Here is a 15,983-nt window from a genome sequence, read left to right as displayed (position 1 = left end):
GGTTGCACTGCTGCCCTCTCTTCCCTCCCCTGCCCACCAACAATGACAATGATGGTTGTGGTGGCAGTGACTGCCCTCACTCTGAAAAGTCCCAGGAGTGAGGCACAGGGTGGCAGCAGGGTGTGGAGCTCTCCCAGCAAGATCAGGGCATGCAGGATCCACCACCCTTAGGGATGCGCCACTGAAGCAGGGGATTCACCCCACCCCATGGAAGGGCCACCCTTGCCAGGAGTGCTGTCTTGACAAAAGAACACCCAGTCCTACCCGGGATGGAAAATGGCTGCCCTGCCCATCATCCAAGACACAGATGTCCACAACCTACTAACACACAGCCTCCCATCTCTTTTGGTTTCAAGGAGCAGATTGAATAGGATGCTCCTGTTCATTCTATGACAGTAGATTTCCCATGAGGTTTGAAACCAACATGAAAAACAGTCCAGTTCTAGTGTTACTCCAGGTAACAGGTTTGGCCAACTTTATGGTTCTCTGACATCTAGGCTCTCCTTACAAACCCATCTTTTATGATTATGGCAATTGGCATCATTCCAATTCTGTTCACTAGATGAAGGTACTATGGAGGTGCAGTCATGTTCTATTGCTCCATATTGCACTGAGCGGCTTGGTTTGCCATCAGACCAGTACCTGTAGGGAAAAGGCTTCCATTACACATGAGAAAGAAGTGGGGGAGATGTGGTGAGTCTGTACCACTTCAGTCATTCATTCATTCATTCATTCATTCCATTTCTATAGCACCCGATAGCCAAAGTTCCCTTGGCAGTTGACAAAAATTAAATAACGTTTAAAATACATTATGCACAGTATAAAGACACATTTACATAAAAACTTATAGGTTTGTATGTGCCTTCACGTGCCTTCACATGAAGTTGGAAAAGCATCAGATTCCGCCAATGAATGGATGGCGGAATGAAAGTCATCTGACAATCAGCAAAATGCAGGTGGAACAGATTTTCCAAAATCCGTACATCCCTAATTCTGCCCAAATCCCCACCCACCCACCTTGGAAGTCAAATGGCTTTCTACCCCACACCCACACATGTCACATGAGACAGCTACCTTGCTGAAGCTAAGTAGGTCTGGGTCTGGTCAGTGCTTGGAGGAGAGACCACCTGGGAATTACATGTAGCCACCTTGAGTTCCACGGTGGAAGAAAGGTGGGATATAAAGCAAATAAATAAACAAACAAATTTCTTCCCACCTCAAACTTAATTGGTAGAAAGTTCCTACAAAGGTGGAAGGGACTTTGCCAACCTCTAGCCCTCTAGCAAATTGTACATGGCAACTGGACTTTTGCTTGTGGATTGAAAGGTATTTCCCAAAGGGCATAGATCAGAGCTTTCCAAACTGTGTGTCGCGACACATTAGTGTGTCGGCGACAGTGTGTAGGTGTGTTGCGCGAAATGCAGAAAATTGTGCGGAAGGGCACCGCGGAGCTCCCTTACTCACGTTTGCTTCCCTTGGCTCCTCCCCTGGAACTTCCCAAAGCAGCTAATGTTAAAGCAGCTAAGGCTTAGCTGCTTTAACATTAGCTGCTTTAGGATCATGTGGCGTCTTGAAGTAGGACACACATGATTGGCGGTGTTGGAGCAGTACAGCTAGGTAGAGGCACAGGGCGAAGAGAGGGGAGGGGAGGAGCCGCCTTGGGAGCAGAGCTTGGCCGACGCTGGCGCGGAGAAGTGGCAGCGGCCACCAGTCCTGCTAGATTTCGAGCGTGCCCTTCGCGGACTTCTGCACCGCACTGCTGCACGGCCAAGACACGGTAGCGCGCGGGTGGAAACGCTGCCTGGGACTGCACCAAGCAGGCCGCCCGCCATCTTGGCCAGTCGGAACGGAGCTCAGTGGAGGCCAGAAGCCTCAGAATCAGTGTGCTCCCAAGCACCCGGGCGAGCACAGCTGCAGGCTGTCACCCAGTCATCACACCTGCTGCTGGCTGAAGGGAGGCCACCCTCCCAAACCCAATGTAGCAAACAGCAAGCCACCCACCACGTGGCACTTATAATTTGATTTCTGCCATTTATTTTTATTTTCCCTCTTCTGTAATTGTGGATTAACCACCCACCAGCAGTGTACCACCGGAGAGTGCTGGAACTGGACTCTGGACATAGGCATTGCAAATATTTACAGCAATATAGCCTTGTAGTGAGACATATATATTTACACCATTTTTGTTGGACTTTTGCTTCTCTACTTCATGTGTTTTTGCAGCTGGGCTCCTACCTGGGCCTATGTGTCCTAATATGTATTGTAAATACTTTAGTTAATTTTGTTTATTTTTCACATTTTCTTGCACATATTTACATACTGTTACTCATAAATGACAACAATGTATCTTATTATCTTACAAATCATATATTTTAAAAAAATATAAATGAAAGGTTTTCATGAGATATGTTCTATCCCCATACATTTCGTTATTACAATTTATGTATGTGTCCGTATCTCTTATAACGGGTTAGTTTAACCTCCAGTTTGCTAGTAAAACTGAATTACCATGTCACGAAACGATGCATGTCTAAAAAGTGTGTCACCAACATGAAAAGTTTGGAAAGCTCTGGCATAGATTCTAAGTTGTACCCCATTCCCCAGATTTTTGAAGAAATGATACAGGGGGAGACATTCAGAAGCATTGCCTCCTGGTGTAACCTTTGCTGACTCACTCTGCCAGTAATCTGGAGCCATCCGTCCATTCCCAGTTGCCTTCCTCATTTTCATCTGTAAGGCCAATCCAGGCAGGCTCATCAAGCTGAGAGGTGATGTAGTCCTGCAAAAAAGATGGAGCAAGTGCACATCACAGAATGTCAAATTTAGATACCTATTTTCAGTTAAGTTATTCCCAGGTCAGTGTGCATAGGATTGCAGCCTTAGTGACATAAAGTGTTTTGCCATAGCCTGTTCTGCTTTGTTTGACATTATAGCTAACTTGCAGGTTCTGAATCCTGTAAAGATCGATGGTGGTTTTGCCAGGATCAGTGTGGGCTCAGATTTTAGGTTTTATAAGGAAGCTCAGAAACGAACATTCAAAAACTGATCTCCTCCCAAATTCAGAGCTCAACTTTTCATTTAGTAAAAAAAAAAAAAATGAACAAAGTGCATACTCCGTGCACACTGAGCCAGGCCCAGTGACTCAGCCCCTTGGTCCCCAGGGGAGTTCAAACCATATCCTTTCCTTAATCACCCATTGTCCATTGTCTTTTCTCCTGAAAAGAAAATCTCCATCCCCAAGGGGCTCAATTCATCTATATTTCCACTCACTGGAAGTGAATGCAGACCAGTACTTGAGCCATACCCTCTTTGCTTTTTAAATGTGGCCCTCTAATCTGATTGGCTGCTGCAGCATTTGGAGCACGCTAGCAAGATTTGTACCAGGAGGCAGGCTTGCGAGGGAGCCCAGCTCACCAAGCACGAAGAGCCACAGTTACAAAGTGACAAGAAAAGATTTTAAACACACACACACACACACACACGAGTGAGTTAAGCACCCATGCAAGCTTAGCAACAGAGCAAGAAGGCTAGGGCAGTCAACTCTTCTATACCTTCACCTAGTAAATAACTTATTTTTCCAGGTAAACACACCCAATAATAACATTAAAAAAACCAGTTGTGAAGGTAGAAAGCCAGCAAAGGTATGAAGTCTATCTAGTCTATTGCACTGAGAGGCGCATCTATGACTATGTGGCATCTGGACAAAAGTGTCCATGTGTTCTTGGTGCAATGAGCTCCTGGCTCTCAGGGAACAAGTTTGTTCCCTTAAAGCAAAAGTTGCTGACCTGGAGAAGCTAAGAGAGGCAGAGAGGTTGGTGGATGAGACATAGACAGCTGGGTTTGTAGACTGCATGGTAAATTGCCTGCATGGTGCAAAGGTTGGAGATATCACACAGTATCTAGATAGCTTTGCAGATAGTGCTGGGGTGGAGCCCATGGTTGTGATTCATGTTGCTACCAATGATATGGGGAAATGTAATCGTGAGTTCCTGGAAGCCAAATTTAGTTGCCAGGTAGAAGGTTGAAATCTAGGACCTCCAAGGTGGCTTTCTCGGAAATGCTACCTGTTCCACATGCAGGGCCAGCTAGACAGGCAAAGCTGAGGAGTCTCAAGAAGTGGATGAGACGGTGATGCCAGGAAGAGGGGTTCAGATCTGTTAGGCACTGGGGAACATTTTGGGGCAAGCCGGGCCTGTACAAGAGGGACAGTCTGCACTTGAACCAAAGTGGAACCAGACTGCTGGTGCTAAACATAAAAAGGGTGGCAGAGCAGCTTTTAAACTAAACCCTGGGGGAAAGCTGACAGGAGCCGGGAAGCATCTGGTTCAGGCTGAATTATTCCTGGTGAGGAAGGCAAAAAAGTTTCCATTTGCCTAAATGGGGATGGGAAAGGATTAGGCCATGAGGATATGGTGAAACATGCTAGCCAGTCAAAGAGGGCTAAGGGCCATAGCAAAAGATGTGCCCACCAGAGACATTTGGGGAGGGACACCATGTTCATATGCTAATGCTAGAAGCCTGTGAGCCAAGACGGGAGACTTGGTGTGCTGTTTTAAACCATGGCATTGCCCTCCCTCCTTGCCACCACTGCTGCAATGCAGCCCCCCCCTCTTCCTGCCAGTGGCAGCACCAGCAGGAACTGTGTTTTTCTTTCCGTAAATGCAGTGTTCCACAAATTTCAGCCATAATTTGTGCAAATTATGGCCATAATTTGTAGAACATCATGCTTATGGGGGGAGGGAGGTCCCAATTTGGGGAGTAAACCCCCAGCTAGCCTCGCAAAGGCAAGCTGAGCCAGGGGCATCACAGGAATCCATTGGGCCCTAAAATGGTTGGATTTTCCCACAATGGACATCCTTACCCAGGACCTAGTGAGAGATGTGAATGTTGTTGAACCAGCTGAAAACTGTGACCACAACGCTATCAGATTTAATACGTATTTAAGTGGGAAATTGCCCAGGAAGTCCAACATAGTCACATTTGACTTCAAAAGAGGAAGCTTCTCTAAAATGAGGGAACTGGTAAAAAGGAGGTTGGAAGGGAGCGTTAAGGGGGTTAAGTCCCTTCAAAATACTGAAAGGTTACTCAAAGCCACAATAGTAGAAGCTCAGCTAAATTGTATCCCGCAGGTTAGGAAAAGTAGCACCAAATCCAAGAGGTCGCCAGCATGGTTAACAAGCAGCGTGAAGGACACTTTTGGAGAAAAGAAAGCTTCCTTCAGAAATTGGAAGTCTTGCCCAAATGAGGAAAACCAAAAGGAAAACAAACTTTTACAAAAGAAGTGCAAGCAGACAGTAAGAGATGGGGGAAAAAAAAAAAAGCATTTTGAGGAGCACATTGCTAGCAACATCAAAAACAATGGCAAATATTTCTTTCACTATATCTGCAGGAGGAAACTAGTTAGGGAGGCAGTTGGGCCATTGGATGACAACAGAGTTAAAGGAGAACTAAAGGAGGATAATGAGATTGCAGAGAAGCTGAATTAATTATTTTCTTAATAAATCTTAAATGAATTCTTAATGAAGCTTAATGAATTCTTTCATCTGTCTTCACTGCTGAAATTTAGGACAGATACCTGTGTCTGAACAGATGTTTTCAGGAAGGGAATCTGAGGAACTGAGGCAAATAGTGGTGACAAATGATGACGTTCTCAACCTTATTGATGAACTGAAATCTAATCAATCACCGGTCCAAATGGTATCCATCCATGCTGATCTTCTAACCAAAATATGCCACATGTTCCTAAGATCAACCAGTATCCCAGAGGACTGGAGAATGGCCAATTTAACAACCTTTTTTGAAAGGGGTGCAGGGGGGAACTGGTAAAATACAGGCCAGTTAGCTTGATATCTATTCTGAGTAAAAATTGGTTGAAAGCATTATTAAAGATAAAATCAGTAGGCATACCAAAGGACAAGCCGTGCTGAACAAGGATCAACATGACTTCCACGAAGGTAAGTCCTGTTTCACTAACTTTTTAGAATTCTTTGAGAGCGTCAATAAACATGTGAAGAGAGGTAATCCAATAGACATTGTTTACGTGGACTTCCAAAAGGCTTTTAACAAAGCCCCTCACCAAAGATTCCTAAGCAAGTTTAGCAGTCATCGAGTAAGAGGACCTGTCCTCTTTTGGATCAGTAACTGGTTAAAAAACAGAAAGCAGAGAGCAGGAATAAATAGTAACCTCCCAATGGAACGACATAAAGAGTGGGATGCCACAAGGATTGCATTGGCTTTTCAACTTGTTGATAAATGGTCTGGAATTAGGAGTGAGCAGTGAAGTGACCAAGTGTGCTGATGACACCATTTTTATTTTTATTTTATGTTTAGGGTGGTGAAAACAGGAAGGGATTGTGAAGAGCTCCAAAGGGATCTCTCCTAACTGAGAGAATGGGCATCTAGATGGGAAATGCAGTTCAATGTAAGCAAGTATAAAGTGATGAGGCCTGAGACCATCCAAGTGTGAGTACCGCAAGACCTGGTCCCTGTTCCTCTGCCTGCGCCTCTTCCGCCTGGCCTGCGAGGACGGGGCCCCAACTGACTCCAGCTACAAAGGCTGCTCCTGCTGCTGGAGGTGCATCAGGGTAGTATCTTGTTTAGGCTTGGTGGCTGGAGCAACCTTCCTGCTCTCTGCTTTCTGTTGGGGGTTGGACTCGATGGCCTTGTAGGCCCCTTCCAACCCTACTATTCTGATTCAGCTTTAGATGAGATAAATAATTTTTGTCACCTCTGTTTGCCTCAGTTCCTCAGACTCCCTTCCTGAAAACATCTATTCAGGCACAAGTATCTGTCCTATACCTTCTGCAGTGAAGACAGATGAGAAGAATTCATTCAGCTTCTCTGCAATCTCCTTGTCCTCCTTCAGTACTCCTTTAACTCCATTGTCCTCCAATGGTCCAACTGCCTCCCTGGCTGGTTTTCTGGTGACGGCCATGTATTTAAAGAATTCTTTATTCTTGTCCTTGATGTTGTTAGCAATATGCTCTTCAAAATGCTTTTTTTGCCTCCCTTATTGTCTGCTTGCATCACCTTTGTGCAAGCTTGTGCTCCCTTATGTTTTCCTCACTTGGGCAAGACTTCTATTTTTGAAGGAAGCCCTCTTTTCTCTAATAGCTCCCTTAACACTGCTCATTAACCAAGCCAGAGACCTCTTGGACTTGGTGCTGCCTTTCCTAACCTGTGGTATACATTTTAGCTGGGCTTCTATTATTGTGGTTTTGAGTAATCCCAAAGCATTTCGAAGGGATTTAATCCTCTTGACTCCCCCTTTTAACTTCCTTTTCACCAGTTCCCTCATTTTAGAGAAGTTCCCTCTTTCGAAGTCAAATGTGACTGTGCTGGACTTCCTGGGCAATTTTCCACTTAAATATATACTAAATCTGATAGCACTGTGGTGACTGTTTCCAATTGGTTCAACAACATTTTACATCTTGTACTACATCCTGGGCAACACTGCTTAGGTTTAAATCCAAGGTCACCTCCCCTTTAGTCATTTCCATGACCAACTGTTCTAGGGCACAATCATTTAGGGCACTGAGAACTGTAACCCCTTTTTTGTGACTGGAACATCCATTTATCCAGTCAATGAAGTTAATTGAAGTTGCCCATTGATACAATACTTCCTTGCTTGGAGGCCTCCCTGATTTCGTTTTCCATCTCACAGTCACTCTGAGCATTCTGGCCTGCGGGACGATAGCATGTTCCTAGCATTAGATTAGTTTCGGAGCCTGGTATTGTCACCCACAGCGCTTCTGTGGAAGTGCCTGCCCCTTCTAGAGTGCACATTCATTCATCCCCCACAGTAGCCTATGGGAATTCATCATCACCTCATGTGAAATAGGATCAAGCCCTTGAAGACATCCAACACTCTCCCAGGGACCGCACAGCACTTAAAGATCAGTCGCAATAGACAAAAGTCTTCCAGAGAACCTTGTCTGCCCTTTCTGATCTTCAGACTGAGGAGTATCCCCAGAGCTTCCATGGCGCCTAGGATAGTTTAGGGCACCATTTGCAAATGACTGCATTAATACAACCAAGGTTTGTAATGTGTGGATAGGAAGCAGCCACAGCAGAACTTGCAAGATATCATAAAATATATGCATGGGAGAGTAAAGAGGTAGACAGAAAGATGCAAGCACTAAAGAAGGTAGTGCATTTTGATGAAGACCCCCAAATATCCGGAGTAAAAGAAGAAAAGTACAAACCTGCTCTTCATCACTTAGGATGGAAGCCAAGTGGGCATCTCTGGACATGCAGAAATTCTCAGCATCATACCAAGACTTTTCTCCTTTTGAAACATAGTACAGACTCCTCCCAAAAAGCTGCCAACCTCCAGCGGACTTTGTGCCTTTCGTGAAGAGGGATCCTAAGAAGGAATGAGTGCAAAGAGAAGGCTGTAATGTAGCATATACTGTGTTAGGCATGAAATGGAAACAGCAGAGTTTCAATCCCTGCTCTGCCTTTAGGCGCATTGACTAGCATACCTCAAAGGGTTGTTGTGCGGATGAACTGGATATTTCAGTGAATCCTGTCCATAAGTCCATTGGTGAAAGGACATGATCCCAGAGGTAATAAAGATTGTCTCAGTATCTTTCCAGTGGGAACTCTCAAGTGGGCTAATTCTACATGAATGCTGCTGATATTTGCATATTTGAGGTTGGAGAAAGATATGGCCCAAGATGCTGACGTGGAACCACCTGCATTGAAGAGGATTTCTGGAACACGAAGGGTGCTGAGAGTGTTAAACATCCTCTCCCAGGAGCCCCTGAGGAATTGCTAAAGAGCCCTCTTCTCAAAAAGGGACAAAAGAGGGCAACCCCCAGGACCCTTCATCACCTGCCCCAGAGAATATCCCGCCTGGAGACCAATGGCTCCTCCCTCATCTCCTGGTATTCTATTTCCACCATGATGCTGTACCCAGATGTGGCCAGAGGCACTTGTGGGCACCTTCCGTCAGTCCCTGGAGTGCATCGGTGATACAGCCAACATTTGGAATTAACAAGTTTGGACTATGGCCTTCACCAGTTTGGAACTTCTGGGCTAATTATAAGTTGAGATCCAGCCTCTCTGAAATGTGAGTTCAGCTCGTTGTTAGCATGAGCCCTCCCTGCTGCTCCCGTTCCTTCCCACTAGAATCTTACCTGGTGGAATCGATAGTAATACAAGAGGCTGCTGATGTAGCCTTCACTGGGCCCTGCAGAAGCTACATTCTGGGAGCCCAAACACATGGGAAATATAGTTTCCTGGGGCTTTGGGGTCCTCACTAAGGATCCTGGGGCCCAGGGAATCGGAAGTTCCCAAAGAGCCAGCACCCAGGATGCTGTTCCTGAAGGGTTCTAGGGCTTAGTCAAGGCAGCAGACCTTCTCAGGCCACTGCCACCACCAGGTACATTTCATTAGAAAGGTAGGAGACTTGCAAGAGAGTAGGGTTGGGTAGGCCTCCATGCCTCCTTCTGTTCCCTATTACGTCATTGGGAGTCCAATGAAACTCAGAGCTTGGAATGGACCAAAGAATAAAAAGGAGCAATTAAGGCCAAATCCAAGCTCAGCCCAAATGATCAGAATTTTGGTCAGTCGTTTCAAAAGTGAGTCCAGAAAAACTCATCAATCACTTGAGCACATGCCTAAGATCCAGAGCACTACGCCATTAATGCTGGGCTAATCTCCAGTGTGATGGAGTTAATAGTAATAGTAAGACACTCCTGCAGCAGCAGAGCTGGTGAAATCTGACCCCTAAGGAAAGAGCAACCAATATACCTGAACAGAGCAACCCATGTATCTGAGGTACATCAGGCCTCTTCCACGCATAATAGGCCTCGTCTATCTGAGAGGATTCTCCTTCTATGTTTGGCTTCATTTCCCCTTCAAAACTGCTTGGCCTCCATGCCGCAGGTTGGCATTTAGTACTCTCCAACTTTGTACCTCACAAAGGGAAAGCGCTGCTGAGTTTCTTGCAAGAGGCAGATAGAAACAGTCATGCTACTACCGGTGTCCAGAAAGGAAGGGAATTATCTTGTTAAGTTGCTGGAACTTCAAGCCATGTAAGCTTTCAAACATGCAAAGTCTTGTTTCTTTCAGGAGGCAAGATGAAGAGGCATGGTGATGGGTTGGTTTGGTGTTGTGGCTTGGTTTGGTGTTAGGGAGAAAAGACCAAAGAATTGTCAAACTGGAAAGGACAAAAGGAAAAAAAAATGGACAGTATGCATAGGTTGGGGTGGGGCTGGGGAAGGAGTATCGGTGGAAAAGCAACTGTTGCAATAGTTAGAGAGTAAAATGGGAAGACACTTTCCACCAGCAAAGTGTCTTCTTCAATTCCTTTAGTCGCTTTCTGTTGGGAATATTGCAACCTCATCTGCAAGTTGCAGAAGGGAGGCGGTGTTGCAGTTAGATAGTGCATTGGAATTTGGGGCATAGCTAGCCTTAGAATCTCTGTAGTCTTCAGTGCAGTTTCCTGCTCCTCCCCTTTCCCTCCCTTTTCTGTCTAAACATGCATAGGATTGTGCCTTAACGCTGACAAATGGAAGAGAAGGGGATCTATCTAAAAGATCACGGTCTCTGAAAGAAGCCTGCCAATGTTTCAGGATCTTCAGGGAGGCACCTCTCTAGGTCACGCCACCATTGGAGACATGTTGGGTGGGGATGCGAGATTTTATTATTCTATTATTTTATTATTTATTATTGCTGACAGATGCTGAAGCTGAAGCTCAAATATTTTGGCCACCTAATGTGAAGAGAAGACTCACTGGAAAAGACCCTGATGCTGGGAAAGACTGAAGGCAAAAGGAGAAGGGGACGGCAGAGGATGAGATGGCTAGATAGCATCACCGATGCAATGAACATGAACTTGAGCACACTCCGGGAGAGAGCGGAGGACAGGAAGGCCTGGTGTGCTGTGGTCCATGGGGTCACGAAGAGTCGGACATGACTGAACGACTGAAGAACAAAGGTTTCTAATTGGTTGGGTTCTATTTCTTTTATTTATTTATTATTTATTATTAAATTTATTAATCGCCCTGTTTTTATAATTGTTTTAATTACTTTCTTAATCATGCTGTGGGTGATTGGGGCTGTGGTGGCTTAGTGGTTAAGACGCTGAACTGCAGACTGGAAGGTTGGCAGGTCAGCAGTTCGAGACCCAAGTGCCGCGTGACGGAGTGAGCTCCCGTCTTCAGTCCCAGCTTCTGCCAACCTAGCAGTTCGAAAGCAAGAAATTGCAAGTAGATAAATAGGTACCGCCTCGGTGGAAAGGTAACAGCGTTCCGTGCACCTCAGTGTTCAGTCATGCCGGCCACATGACCACGGAAGCATCTTCGGACAGCGCTGGCTCTTCGGCTTAGAAACGGGGATGAGCACCGCACCCTAGAGTCGGACACGACTGGTTGGGGACACCTTTCCCTTTTTTAATCATGCTCTTATTATTGTTAGCCTCCTTGAATGCCATTTTTGGTGGAAAGGTGGGATATAAATCAAGGAACTAAAAAAACAGTTAGCTCATTTGTCTCTACTTTGGGAATTCTCATATATTGCATTCCTTGGACCCCTTGCCACCTCCCCCTTTTTCTAGTCTACAGATTATAGAGTGGTCCAGTATGTATGTAACTCCCCTTCCCCCTGCAAGCTGGTCTTGCCCCCAGGTCCTTTACTAAACAGGCAACCCTAAAGGCCAATAAAAAAGGATTTACTGGGGCACAAGAGCAAATAAGAATGCAAGCAAGCAGCTCCTGCTCACTTTTTCTGCAGCAAGACCTAGGGCTGGGATCTCCAATGTAGAACCTGTGGCCTCCAATGTGCCCACAAACTCCTATTATGGTGCCCAATGGGCTCCCTGTCCCTCCTGACCTTTATTTTGTTTAAGTTTTTTTTTTTCTTTTTAAAATTAAGAGGCTGGTATGTGGTAAAGTAAAGATCTGCCCACCACACACAACCCAGCATGATTTCTATTTGGGTTCAACAGTTTGTGCCTTGGAGCTGAGACCCTACCTCTGCCTTGTAATTAAGTTCTTGGGAAAGTTGTTTTTCTTTCAGTCCACCAGCCTGGTTCTGGGAAATGTGCGTTTTGTGACTAGCCCTGCCCTCCCTATTAGCCATTTTAGGAATGGAGAAGCCACCATGGCTGCCCTTTTGTGAGAGCACCCATGGCACTCTTTCAAAATGCCAAATATGCCCACTGACTCAAAAATGCTGGGGACCCCTATGCTAGAGTCTGATCTGAGAGATCAGTAGTGCAGTCCAATGGATGTCTTCTAAGAGGTAAGTCACATTGAGCTCAATGGGGCTTATTCCAGGGAGGTTTGCAGACTAGGTCTGTAGCCAAGCAGCCTAGAAAACTCAGGTGAGTTGTGTGCACATGCCAAATGCTAAAAGAAATGAAAAGGGGGAGTGTACAGAACGACGACACACTAACGCGAGATGATCGGAATGAACGAGGCTTCCTGCCAAGCACTCTTCAGCCACTGAAGAGTGTTGCTACAACCATTATTTTAGAGGAAGGCGTTTTGGAATTGAATTATACATTTCATGCCATTCATTTCAGTCATTACATTTCTATACTGCCTGATAGCCAAAGCTCTCTGGGCAGTTTGCAAAGATTAAAATACCTTTAAAATACGTCATATATAATATGAAAACCATTTACATACAAACATATAAACAGACAACACACACACACACACACACACACGTATATATCTCCAAACAATCCTAACAATAGACATCCCATTACCTGATTTAAAGCATTATCATATGCTGACAAAAGCCTGAGAGTAGAAGATGGTTATAACCTGGTACTGAAAAGATAACAATGTTGGTGCCAGGCAGGCCTCGCTGGGGAGATCATTTCATAATCGGTGGGCCACCACCAAGAAGGCCCTCTCCCTTGTTGCCACTCTGAGCTTCCCTCAGAGCAGGTACCTGGAGGAGAGCCTTAGATGTTGAGCATATTGTACAGGTAGGTTCATGCTAGGAGAGGTCCCAAGCCTTCTAAGGCTTAATAAGTCCAAACCAGCACATTGAATCAGGCTTGGAAACATACAGGCATCCAGTGCAAGCAGGCCAGAATCTGTATTATATGTTCAGAGCTTCTTCCCTCTGTTATCAATCTGACTGCCGCATTTTGCACAAGCTGCAGCTTCTGAACCATCTTCAAAGGCACATGGAGAGCCTTAGGGTAATCTGACTTGGAGGTTACCAGAGCAAATACAACTGAAGCCAACTTATCCCTGTCCAGCTAGGGGCACAGCTGGGCCACCAACTGAAGTTGATAGAAGGCCCTCCATGCCACTGAGGTCACCTGAGCCTCATGTGACAGAGATGGATCCAGGAGAACCCCCAAGCTATGAACCTGCTCCTTCAGGGGAAGAGTAATCCCATCCAGAACAGGTTGAACACCCTCCATCTAGTCAGAAGAACCACCCACTAGCAGCATCTCAGTCTTGTCTGGACTGAGCTTCAGTTTATTAGCCCTCATCCAGTCCACTGTTGCAGTCAGGCACGGATCTAGCACATCCACAGCCTCACCTGAGGAAGATGAAAAGGAGAAATAGAGCTGCATGACATTAGCACGCTGATGCCAGTGCATTCCAAAACTCCAAATGACCCCACTCAGTGGTTTCATGTGGATGTTAAATAGCATGGAGGACAAAACCAACCCATACAGAACCCCATAATGGACAATCCATGAGGCCAAGCAATATTCCCCAAGCACCACCTTCTAGAGCTGACCCTCCAAACAGGAGAGAAACCACTGCAATGCGGTAACTCCCACTCCCAAGTCAGACAACCCTTCCAGAAGGATACCATGGTTGATGGTAAAGAAAGCCATCAAGAGATCAAGGAGAATCAATGAGGTCACACTCCCCCTGTCTCTTTCCTGACATAGGTCATCATACAGGGCGACCAAGGCTGTTTCCATGAAAAAACCTGGCCTGAACCCTGACTGAAATGGATCCAGATAATCAGTTTCATCCAAGAGCATCTTGGATGCCCAGGAAATGAACATTTGCCACTGGATTAAAATTATTAAGAGTTTCTGGTTCCAAGGAAGGTTTCTTCAGGAGTGGTCTTACCACCACCTCTTTCAGGCAGCCCGGGACCTCTCCCTCTTGAAAGGAGGCATTGATCACCTCCTTGCCCCAGCTGACTGTTCCCTCCCTGCCAGTTTTTATAAGCCAAGAGGGACAAGGAACTAATACAGAAGTGGATGCACAAACCTGTACATCTCAAAGCAGAAAATACCAGATCAAAATGAGGAAAAGCCACACCCTGTCCTAACAAGAATTAACACTGCATACCTAAAATGGATCACCAGTACTGTAAACAAGAGGCAACCAAAGAAAAAGAAATCAGTCATTATAAAAGCATTTGTTGTTGTTGTTATTTATACCCCACCTTTTCCCCAGTACTGAGACACAAGGCGGCTTACAAAAATTAAAACATATACAATTAAAACATATGAAAATATACAAAAGTTAAAATATAAATTAAACAATGCAATTAAAATTATATTAAAACATTAAAACAACATTTTAAAACAGCATTTTAGCAGCTTACCCCCAGGTTCCAACTATGTCCCAAAGGCCTGCTGGAACAAGAATGTTTTAGCCTGCCTCCGGAAACACATCCAGGAGGGAGCCATCCTAGCCTCCCTGGGAAGGGTGTTCCACAGCCATGGGGCAGCCACTGACAAGGCCCTCTCTTGGGGTCCCACCAAACGTGCCAGTGACAGTGGTGGGACTGAGAGAAGGGCCTCCCCAGAAGATCTCAGGACACGGGCAGGTTCATAAGGGAGGATACGGTCTTTCAGATAACCTGGACTGGAGACGTATAGGGCTTCATAGGTCATAGCCAGCACTTTGAATTGTGTCCGGAAACAGACATGGGGCCAGTGAAGCTGTTTTAGCAGGGGAGTTGTATGCTTCCTGTAGCCAGTCCCAGTCAACAGTCTGGCAGCAGCTCTTTGGACCAGCTGCAGTTTCCGAACACTCTTCATAGGCAGCCCCACGTAGAGCGCATTGCAGTAATCCAAACAGGATGTAACTAAGGCATGTGTCACCGTGGCCAGATCAGACATCTCCAGGAATGAGTTGGCACACTAGTTTTCACTGTACAAAAGCACTCCTGGCCACCACTGAAACCTGAGCATCCAGGCTTAGGGCTGAATCCAGGAGCACCCCCAAACTGCGAACCTGAGTCTAATAAAATAAATATAATAATAATTTGGTGGGAGGGCTATTTTAATTTTTTTTTTATTCAGAAGATGAATTATTTGAGGCTGTTAAGAATGGGGGAAAGAACACATGCTTGCTGCCTCTATACTCCTTTGAGTATAGAGGAGGCAAAGAAAGTGCTCAAAGAATGGCGCTGCTGTTTCAGTTCTAGTGGTGTGAAAGCTGATGCAAGCACGCCAGCATAACAAATGCAAACTCACAGGTATTTGCTCACCCTCGCAGTCTCAAAATGTGCCATGGCACCATAGTAAGAACTGTAGATACTCACGGTACTGTACTTTCCGCTCCTCATAGTACTTTTCAGCACTGGTTATGTGTTCTGGCAATTTCACTACTTCGTCTGCTACCTTCATGGCTAGAAGTTTCAACAGAGTTAGAAGTTTCTTCACTCAGCCCCACAAAGGCACATCTGCATGGTTTGTTTGACTATATATGTTCTGCTTCCTGTCTCAGAGAGCGGGACACCCAAAGTAGCTAACAAGTCAGATGCATGCAGCACACCCACAAAACACGTTAAGAAAAAAGGAGTGTTTCGTTCATTACAAAGCCACTGGCCCCTCAGAACAGGTCAATTTTTGATGGAATGCCAAAACATCAATAGAGAAGTAGCCAAAAGTATGGGGGGGTTGCTATGGCCAAGAAGGCCTTGTCTTGTGTACCTGTCAACTGCACCTATGCTGGCCATGGGAAGAAGAGAAAGGTCCCATGGGAGACCTACATGAGCAGGCAGGATCACATCTGGGAGAAGATGGCACCTCA

At 45.6% G+C, this 15,983-nt stretch overlaps 1 protein-coding gene across 1 annotated transcript; it reads right to left on the bottom strand.

Annotated features, from left to right (window-relative positions):
- Nucleotides 1-476: 476 nt before the first annotated feature.
- Nucleotides 477-15,577, bottom strand: LOC146343537 (CD209 antigen-like protein C). Its single transcript, XM_084860170.1, has 4 exons — nucleotides 15,493-15,577; nucleotides 8,205-8,365; nucleotides 2,676-2,779; nucleotides 477-642 (listed from the first exon to the last, which is right to left on the bottom strand). The coding sequence occupies exons 1-4, from the start codon at nucleotides 15,575-15,577 to the stop codon at nucleotides 477-479; spliced, it is 516 nt and encodes a 171-aa protein (XP_084716296.1).
- Between the last annotated feature and the right edge of the window lie 406 nt (nucleotides 15,578-15,983).

Source organism: Heloderma suspectum, chromosome 5, assembly GCF_057233095.1.
Source record: "Heloderma suspectum isolate Gila_16-S chromosome 5, 16-S_ref, whole genome shotgun sequence".
NCBI classification, from domain to species: domain Eukaryota; kingdom Metazoa; phylum Chordata; class Lepidosauria; order Squamata; family Helodermatidae; genus Heloderma; species Heloderma suspectum.
This window is presented reverse-complemented; position numbering and strand designations above follow the sequence as displayed.